This window comes from Petaurus breviceps, unplaced genomic scaffold (assembly GCF_028583685.1).
Source record: "Petaurus breviceps papuanus isolate PSGF00001 unplaced genomic scaffold, PetGlider_PUasm1.0 79, whole genome shotgun sequence".
Lineage (NCBI taxonomy): Eukaryota > Metazoa > Chordata > Mammalia > Diprotodontia > Petauridae > Petaurus > Petaurus breviceps.
In genome coordinates this window covers 28,171,708-28,182,243 of record NW_027186523.1, presented here as the reverse complement: position 1 = coordinate 28,182,243, position 10,536 = coordinate 28,171,708, and the positions used below count along the sequence as shown (strand labels likewise).

Genomic DNA, 10,536 nt, shown 5'->3' with positions numbered 1-10,536 from the left:
GCAGAAAGAGAGAGAGAGAGAGAGAGAGAGAGAGAGAGAGAGAGAGAAAGAGAGAGCTGCTGGGGACCAGAGTTGCAAAGAGAGAGAGCTACCAGCTGGAGCTTCGCAGGACTTCTTAGGGCCAACCGGAGCTGCCCAGGACTTCTGAGAGCAACCTGGAGCTGCCAAGAGCTGAGGAGGCATGACTGTGGTACTGGTACTTTGTCTGTCTGTCTTGATGTTATTTTGTCATTCATTTGTTGATGGAGGCCTCAGACCTTGTTGTTGGGTCTAGGCTGATTTCACAGGCAGAGAGTGAATTGATGAGGATGCTGGCAATGTATATGAATGCTATTGTAGCTTTGTTAAGCCTTGTCTTCCCAGGAACAGAAACTGCTTAGAATTTGCCTCGGGCCAAGGTGAAGAAAAGACCTCTCCTTGGGTATTGAATGCTGTGATAATATTGTAACCTAGTTGTGACCTAGGGGTGAATGGCCTTTGTGCTTTCCACTTCCCCTTGAGAGGGTGCTTGGTGGTGACTGATGATATTGTAATTTAGTCTGATCCAGGGGTGGAAAACTTTTGACCTTTGTACTTTGAGACTGAACAAATGAAGGTACTTTGTTTGATTGGAAACTAATCTCCAGTTCAGAATAGAGGAGACTTTGTTATTGACTAAATGAATGTACAAACCAGGGGTGGAGTACTTTTACCTTTGTACTTTGTGACTGACTAAATTTGTTTAAAAGAGAATTTTAACCTTTGTACTTTGTGATTGAATCAAGGACTTACTGAATGATTGAATTACACATGGTGAATGCTGTATTTTGCTTTTCTGTGAATGTATTGCTTTAATTTACTGTTGAAGTAAATGGAGAGTTTACTATGCTCATAATCCAAACCTTGAAAGTCGTTCACAGCAGCAGTCCTCTGAAAAGCTGCTCATGCTTGGTATTACACCCCTTCTCAATCTCTGCTTAATTTCCCAAATATAAGCACACCCACTTTTACATCAATCTGTGCCCAGAATCTTAAGTGTTAACAATACAGAGGAAAATATCCTTGTGGATAATCTTTTAGGTGAATAATTTAATAATGAATAAGTCATGGATATACAACTTTGCAATTATTCATAAGAAACAATAATTATGTTCTCACTTAAAGCAAAGTTAAAGCATAAATAAGTACACTTGAATAACTGCTTTGTGGTTTTTCTTAAAGAAATCTTGATGTCAACTTCTTGCTAACATTTTCATTCTGTTTTTTTTTCTTTCTTCACACTGAACAACAATATGAACAACTGAAGTTTCTAGCCTTTTCAGATATGTTCTACGTTTGAGAGGCTAAGGGTTCTGAAGGTGTTTTCTGATCATCCAGGGGGAGGTGATTACTAAAATTCCACAATCGTGCAAGATGAACATTTTCAAGATTTTTCAGCTCAAAGAACTAGGAGGATCCAAGCCATGTTCTTGCATCCTCTGGACTCTGGACTTAGGAGATGTACAGACACTTCAAGTCTAAGATGAAAAAATATTGTTAGCATTGTTTTATGTTTAAGAATTTGTTAATGTGTGCATTTGGGTCATCTGATTTTAAATATTCTTTTTGTGGAAGGGAAAATAAATAGTTATCTTCTACCTGGTGGTAACAACATTATATAATGACCTCCTTTTCTAGAAATTGCTCTATTTAATCCCTTTTGTAAGAGACTATAGACATGAGACATACTTCAACTATATTGGAAAACTTGCCTAAGCTAACAAGTTAGGGGGTACAAAAAAGCCTGATCTCCTTTAGGGTCAAACTTACCAAAAATATGAACCTGTCTCATATGAGTCCAGGGTCAGGGTCACTTTGCAGAAGAGTGGCCCTCCTGGTCTATGAGAGACACTTCAATGTGCAACCCAACAAAATAGGAATGTATCTGTAACACAAATGCCTTAATTGTATCCACAATACCCAAGAAAACAAAAATAAGTTTAAACTTGAGAACAACTCAGCTTAAGGTAAACCTTGTGGTTGGCGTAGCATGAAGTAGGAAAAAAAAAAGGAACTCAAGAATGGGGGAATTTTGAGAAACAAGAATAAACAAGAAGTTTCTTCTAAATTCTAGCTCATTGTTTCCTCTATTTTCTTTGAATTTTTGTGAGTTGCTAAAGAACCAGGTATTCATATTCACTTGAAGTACAAAAACATATTTCAAAGCCAACTATAAATGACTTTCAGATTATCCTCATCATTGCTCCCTCCATTAGTGCAAATGAGGGAAAGCTTTGATAGATACAGAAAACTGTATCTGCAATTAACATAGATGATATGGTCAAAATGAGTATGCTTTCTCAAAGCTTTCTTCACATCTTCCCTTTTTCACTCTGAGCAAACTTTGAATTTCTTTTGATATTCAACTCCTATGTATTTTTTCTGTTCACCCTTTTTCTATTTGAGGCACCTTTTTTGTCTACGTGAAAACTATAAGTATTTTATGAGGTTGGGTGATTAATGGTTCATTCAATCAGACCATAAAGTTGTTAGTTGTATCCTGGTCCTTATGTCTCCCTGAAGGTTGGAGGAAAAATATTGCAACATTGCTGTTCTATATGTAGAGCATCTATAAGTCAAGGTTGATTTGTATCAAGGAGATCCTACCATATTAGCTACACTGAGTTGCCTCTTCAAATGAGTCACATAAGCAATTGATTTCACTTTTTTTGAAAATTGTTTTCTTCTGAACATAACTGAGTGGTAAGAAGATAGATCAGTGTATAATGATAATATCAGGAGTTTTTAATTCAGGATTTCTAATTGTTCTTCTATTACTACTTCAAGGAGTATTTAAATTGACTGATCTTTAAATACTGCTTAATTTTACATATACCACTTATATATAATGGGCAGTTAGGTCGCATAATGGATAAAGCACCAGGTCTAAAATCAGGAAGACTCATCTTCCTGAGTTCAAATTCAACCTCAGACACTCTGTGACCCTGGGTAAGGCATTTAACTCTGTTTGCCTTACTTTCACATCTCTAAAATGAGCTAGAAAAGAAAATGGCAAACTACTCCTGTATCTTTGCTAAGGTAACTCTAAACGGGGCCATGAAGAGTTGGACATGACTGGGAAATAACTGAACAAATAAGACAAAATTAAAGAGCGATAAAACCTTACACTCAAGTTCAAAATATCATCAGTAGAAGTACAGGATAGAGGAATGGCTAAACAATAGCTATGAATAATATTTGGAGGACATGAGTGACAGCTAGCTCAATATGAGTATAATCTAAAGATGTTACTGCAGATAGCAAAGCTGGATAGGTGTTGCATGCTCTTCCTTCCTCCTCCCCTTCAGGGAAAGAAGCTGAATTGAATCATCTAAGACTACATCTGTCTCATCCCACTAGGTCAGCTGATGAAACCAACTAATTTGGAAGCTGGATGTTGCAATTTCAGGGATGTCTTAGACTGTCTTTCAGATACTGGTTGGATTAGATTACTTTTTGGGTTACCGTTGAAATCAGAGATTCTGAAATATCATGAAGACTATTTATTTCACAAGTAACTTTTAAATTGGTAAAGAACTTTGGTTAAGTAAATGAAAATAAGGAACAATGATGGATAAAGATTTTAATTTGGTACAAAGTAAAATAAGCATACAGCAACAGTGTGGGTATGTATATGAAATGCAGGATACATTTATCACTATTGCCTCTCGAAGTCTGTTAACTTTAATAATCAAAACCAACAACAACAAATAATAACCACATATAGTAACTAATAACATATAAACCCATATACAAAAATTTAAGTAGATAAAATTTTGGTCAACTTTAAGAGTAGAGGAACATAGAATAAGCCCAGGTTCAACAAAACAAAACAAAACAAAAACCTCTTAATTCAGTCTTTATGATCACTCTAGAATGAATGTCATATGTACAATGGTTCTAAAACTCTAAAACTAGGAGATGCTAAAAAAACTTATGTCTCTCCCTGATGGTTATTTTTACATATAAAAAAATTAAGTATTCAGCAAATATTAATTGAGTATTCATCTTGTACAAAGTACTCCAGTAAGTATTCTGTTTGAGTTGTATGCCCTGAAGAAACCTATTGTATAGTTTGATAGATGTTATATACATGCAGAGACAATATTGTAAAGTAATGCAATCTAAGTATCAAATGAGTAATAGAGACAATAAATAATGTAAGAACAGAGAGGAGAGGGATGCTACTTCCAAATGGAATGATTATGGAAGGAAGGTTTCATGTTTTGTGAAGGTTTGGAGACTGGCCTTGAAAGATGGGAAGAATTTCAGTTGTTGAGGAGGAAAGAAGAGGTGTTTTTCCATCACAGAAGATGATGTAAGCAGAGATGGTAAGTCAGGAAAGTACAACAGATCCGGGGACAATTGACTGATTTCTCTGGAGCAAAGGCTTGAAGAAAAAAAAGAAATGGACACTCATTTCATTCCTATATGGAACTACCAGGTGAAGAAATGTTCCCTCCCTGGGAAGTTGACTATTTCTCTGTCAGTTATAGCTAGAGAGAGCAGTTCTGAGTGCTGAGAAATTAAATGACATGGTCACACAGAGGTGAGACTTGTGTCAAAGATAGGACTTGAAACCAGGTATTCCTGGCTTTCAGGCAGACTCTTTAAAACAGTGTCTCTTAAAGGGTTACAATGGATTTTAAATCCTAATATCAAGTAGTATCAGGCAGAACTTGATCACTAGATAAATTGCAGTATATATGACAGATGTGCAATTCTTCACATACTTGCTTTGGTGTGTGAACCTTTTGATCTGTTTCCAAGGTAGAGGTACTTTCAAGGAGAATAAAATTCCTATAGTACAGTACATTAATGTCCTTAACATGGGGCTCCAATGTTAAGAACACACATGGCCCATATTTACCTCAAATTCTTCCTACTCTCTACCTTACTTGAGAATATTTTAGTTCATTTTATTTGGTTTATTATTTATTATTATTATTTTGGTTTATTTGGTTTTCTTATTACTTTGGGACACCATGGTATGTTCAGGCTTCATCAATGAAAGCTATTTTGTACCTCCTTTGATAGGCCTGGGCTTCTGGAGTTTTTGGTTTTTTTTTTTTCTAAGCAGTGGAAGAAAACCTGTTTTGTGAAAACAAATAAAACAAAACAAAAATAAGAAAATGCCTTGGGAATCTTAATATATACAAAAGCCTGATTAGCAACTGAACTTCTTAGATGCCAAAAGCAAAAATTCTCACTGAGTTTCTAGTCACATACTACAGACAGTACAATATCATTTAGAGTTAGTCATTTGGGATCTTACTGTGAAGACCTGTAGCTCTTTCTCTGCAGTCACAAATTGAAGCATGAGATCAGTGTAACTGCTGATGTATTCAAAACTGTCCTTTAATGTCTGGCTGGGCCTGACTCCAAAGAGTTTTAATGAAAAGGTCAGTGTGTTGACTCATAAACATTTAGGGAAAAACAAAACCCTCACGTTTTATTTGTTGTACGTTCAAGGATAATTTGAGGTCTTTATTTGTAATACAGGATTTTGTCATCTAATAATTTACTAAAGATAGTAATCTCTTGATGTATAATTCTGATGTATGGCTAAGAATCTAGTAAGTGAGTTACCAGCCAGCAGTAATATTGTACAGTTTCTAATTTCTAATTCTAATTTTCTAATCTTAGAATAATCTGCACAATCACTAAGTGTAACCTCTTTAAGGTAAATGTGTCTATAATCTCTGGTGGTAATATCTCTTTTTTAAATTGCCATCATAAATTTCTTTTTTTATTAACAGGTCTATATTGTAGTCATTTGTTTGAAGTTTCTTTATTGACATATTGTTACAGGTTGAGTCTGTTTGGAAGTCACCCATGAAGGGCCTTTGAATTCCACTCTGGTATTGTAGAGTTTACACAGGTTCCATTCAGAGATAAAATATATTCAGTTACATTACACAAATCCAATGGCATACAACCTTCTTCATTCTACTGTTGCTCCTTGAACTGATGTCTACTTGTTCCAAATGCATTTCTTAATTTTTTTATAACACTTTTACTCTGATAATATTGATTAATTCTCCTCCTCATTTTTGATAGGCAGTGCCAATCTTTCCATAAATGCCTTAAGGTGATGAGCTCTATGTTTCATTAATACTGAGTAAATTTTTATTAGCACATTTCCCAGCTCTGTCATCATCTACTTTTACAATTTCAAAATTGTTTGTTAAAACTGGTATTATACAGGTGCTAATTGTTTTGATTACATACTCATTGAGCTTTGATTTCAGGATACTAAGCTTCTTGGAAAATCCAGCTACAGCCTTTATACTCTGTTTCCTTTATGGAGCTGACCAAGACATTTTAAAATATTGCTTTTGTCTACAGGCACAATTTGACCTCCAGAGTCAAACTGCAAGCCTTCAGTCTCCATCTTCCCTTGGCATAGAATAATAATTTTATGGGGTAGCCAGGTGGCTCAGCGAGTAAGAGCACCAGCCCCAGTGTCAGAATGATCTGGGGATCAAATCCGGGCTCCGATACTTAGCGCCAAACCCAGAAATAACTGGCCGTGTAACCTTGAGCAAGTTATTTAACCCTGATTGCTTAAAAAAATAATAATAATTTTACACCTAACCAGTTAAAACAACATTTTTATATGATCTGATAAGGATTCCATGAAATGGAGAAGTTGTTAAGTATATTTTTCAGTGAAGTCATGTACCTAAATATCATCTTTGTACATCAAGTGAATAATAACATGTTTTGGTACAATTCCTTTTTAAATTTAGAAATTGATCCCAGTTCTTTCTAGGACAGATGATAATGGATTTAAGGATAGGCAGAGTTATAATAGTTTTAAACTGTCTCCCTAAAAGATGAAACTTCGTATATCAGCTCTTCTGGTGGTATTTTAAAAACACAGAACAGTTTTCCACATGAACAACAAATACTCAAGTATTTTCTCCATACATGGATCTATTTAAAAGCTTTTTTTTTGTTTGTTTTGAGAAAGAAAGCACCAAATCATTGATAATTAAATTAAAGGGCTGTGACATTCCACCTCAGGTCCCTCAGATGGACAAAGGTGACAAAAGAGGGAAATGGAAGTTGTGGGAAGGGCCTCCGTGCACTGGGGTGGGAGCTGTGACCACCCCCATTCTAGGTCTGCCATTCTGGTTGGGAGCCAGCCAGGAAAAGTCACCAAATTGCACCCACCTTCAGGCTCTGTGATACCCCTATGGTCCCATGCCATGAGGAAGGTGAGGACCCAAGGGAAAGTCCCATGGTTGCCATTCCTTTCTGTGGTAACAAAAAGATGGAAGCAGAGAAGGTGCCCCCAGGATCAAGAAGCATGATGGCTCTCCATGGTCTGGGGGTGGGGTGGGCACAGGACAGACTGGCCCATAGTAACAGGGTAAGGGCTAGGGCTAGGCCTTCCATTAGGAAAGGCCTGTCACTTATTGCACTGTGAAAAAAGACAAATGAAATAGATTCAAAGGAAAACCTGAGGGCCCTATGCAGAGCAAAGTATGCAAAGCAAGGCCAGGAGGGGAAATTCAATGGGCCTGAGGAGGACACTGAAGAGACGTGAGGGAGAGGGAAGAGTGGCGAGTGAATGGAGGGGGGGGTCAAAGATGGAAGGAAGAGAAGAAGAAGAGGGATCAGGGAGGGGAAGGAGGGGGAGGAGGGAAAAAGGGAGGAGGAAAAAGGTCAGTCCTGGCCTGTTCCTTCATTTTTTTTCTTCACTTACATTACGAGGAAAGGTTCTACAGGGGCATAGCAGAGTCATTAAGAAGAGGCAAAAATGTGGAAAAGGAAAGAGGGAGAGAAAACATCAATAAAACATCTTTTAAACAATTTAAACAGAAACTCTCCAGTCTTGGACTTCTGGGGTCCCAGGATTTAGAAGTGGAGGCCCAAGGAAGGAGGATATCCTGGGCAGGGCTAAGTGGCAGAGGCTTCTAACCCCCAGGAGAGCTTGTGGCTCTGCTCTGGGTAGCAGCTCCCACCGGCTTCTCTAGAGTGGGGGGGGGGCAGGCTCCCCCTTACCTTGTTAAGTCCCTCCATGACCACATAAGGCAGGTGCTCATGGAGCATGGCTGAAGAGATGATCACTTCATTGAAGGCCTTGTTGTCCGCCCAAATAGCAAAATATGTGGGCTCTTCCTGCTCAAAGCAGCAGCAGTGCTTAGCTGGATGGTTGTGCACCACGTGGATGATGCGGCCCGGGGGGTACAGGGGCGTGCTGGTTGACAGAGCAATGGTCAAGTCACTGGGGTGGGTCCACAGGCTGTTGCTGGCCATGGTGGTCACTTCAGCCTCCTCTGGCAGCTCCAACTTGGGGATACACTTGGTTGCCCCAATAATGATGCGCCATTTGGGCTTAGTGCTGCGCTGCAGGACATCCAGAAGCTGCCTTCGGAACCCTTCAAGCTGTGACAGGCCGATCCTGGGGACCAGGTCTTTGCCCAGCACCACTGCAGTCACAAACTCCTTGGAGTACTCCATGGCATCCTCACTCAGCAAACCCCCTGGGGGGGAGTAGGCAAAGCACATGAGAGTTGGGTACTGAGGGCGCAGGAGGAAGGAGAGGATGGCAGCGGTGCCCGCACCCAAAGAGTGGCCCACCACAATCAGGCCATAGTGCTTGGTTCCTCTGTCCAGATCCCGCCCAAAGGCCTGTGACAGGACAATCTCTTGCTCCAGCTTCTTCTTGATGTATTCAGCAGAGAGTACCATTCCCCTGTGTCCCAGCCATGTCCCATGGTGACCCTCCACTGGGAGGCGTTCTGCATCTCCGGTCAGATCTGTCAGGGCATCCTTAGGGGACAGGGTTCCTCGGATACTGATCACCACCTTCTTCTTGTCATGGTCCACAGCCACATAGAAGGGCGTCTCATAGACCGCGTTATGGCAGGAGGTATACACGATGTCCACCCAACTCATGTTCTCATCGAGGAAGTGGCGGCGGATGGCAATGGCATTGCAGCCGCAGCAGTTGTCCTCTTCGATAGTGACTCCTGGAGCAAACTGGGGGCGAGAGGGGCACAAGCAGCACGAGCAGGACCTGGCCAGCTGGCAGAGCCCACACGCAGGTTTCCGCATCAGGTACATAGGCCAACCATAGGCAGCCAGGGCAAAGAGCATGTAGTAACAGACCTCTTTGTAGAGAAGCATCTCTTGCGAGTTTTTCAGGTCCAGGTACTTGGTGTTTCTGGTTACAGGCATCCCAGACAAGAAGGCCAAGATGTCGTTGTTGGCCTCATGCAGTACCGCATTGCGCTTGGCTCGCTGCCGCTGCCTCAGAAGCACCAGACCCGCGACAATGTCAGACGGTACGATGTCGAGGTCCCGAAAAAACTCCACAAAGAGGTAGGCGATCTCAGAGTAGGCGTCCGACTGGGAGTCCTTTGTCCGTGTGCAGCAGAGGAACATTTTGAGCCGACGAGACCAGCTGGTGGCCTGGCCCTCTTCTAGGCGTTGCCGCAGGTTGTAGGTCCGAAGGCTGCTCCTCCTCCTCTCGGTGGCCCTCAGTTTGACGAAGGTCCGTCCGGTGGGGTCGAAGACGCACAGGACGGTGATGCAGACGCTCAGGATGACGACCCAGTTGCAGACAACCATTCCGAGGGTGACGTTCTTGGCCGTGACGTCATTGCAGGAGGTGTAGTAGTGGGTGAGCCAGACGATGCCCACGATGGCGTAGATGAACTCGATGAATAGGATGGCCAGGCGGACGTAGAGCACGTACTGCATGGACTCGCGCGGCTCCGTGTACAGGATGCCGCCCCGCATGCTCAGCCAGATGATGGCTATCTCGACGATCATGCAGCTCAGAAGGATGCCCAGGTAGCCGCGGCAGTGGTCCACCAGGTTCAGGGAGCAGGCTTCGTTGGCGTTGTAGGCCAGGCCGAAGAGCACCACGGAAAGGATCACAAACCAGGTTGTATGGAGGAGGAAGAGGAAGACGGCTGGCAGGACGAGGTCATCGCTGCCCACAGACCACCGCCGGCGGAACACCACGATCCCGGGCATGGCTAGCGGGTCTGGGGAGGCTCAGCGGGTGTGATGCTCACCTCCTCCCTCCTGCAGCCGCCGCCGCGGCCTCCCTCCCGGGCGCCCGAGGTTCCTATTCACTAACGCAGCTTCCGCAGGGCCCAGCGCCAGCGCCCAGCCCGCCCTCGCCCCCCAGGGGACGCTGCGTGCTTTACCTAAAAGCTTTTTAGTATATTAATAATCCTTCGATGCAGAAGTGAGTCAGAGACTTTGAAATAATCCGTTAGGACAGCATAAATGTTATGCTTTTTTTATAATTACCAAGTGATCATGATTTGATTTGCTCTACATATTGTTCAAAACTATCTGAAACACTTTTTTTTTTTTTTGCTCTCCAGCCAATATATTGGGGTTTGGGGGGTAAGTTTTTACCTTTTTCCCATCCATTTAGCTACTAGGTAGAATTTCTGGAATTTGCATTGAGGATTTTAAATAATTTCAAGTTCTACAACTTTTCCCCCCTTCTATTTTTATTGGTTTCTCAGTTTGAGCTCATATCTT

The 10,536-nt window shown here is 41.5% G+C and overlaps 1 protein-coding gene across 1 annotated transcript; it reads right to left on the bottom strand.

The window, feature by feature from the left end:
* Positions 1-7,435: 7,435 nt before the first annotated feature.
* LOC138175718 (diacylglycerol lipase-alpha-like) lies at positions 7,436-10,053 on the bottom strand. Its single transcript, XM_069106217.1, has 2 exons — positions 8,032-10,053; positions 7,436-7,447 (listed from the first exon to the last, which is right to left on the bottom strand). The coding sequence occupies exons 1-2, from the start codon at positions 10,012-10,014 to the stop codon at positions 7,436-7,438; spliced, it is 1,995 nt and encodes a 664-aa protein (XP_068962318.1). The 5' UTR covers positions 10,015-10,053.
* Positions 10,054-10,536: the final 483 nt, after the last annotated feature.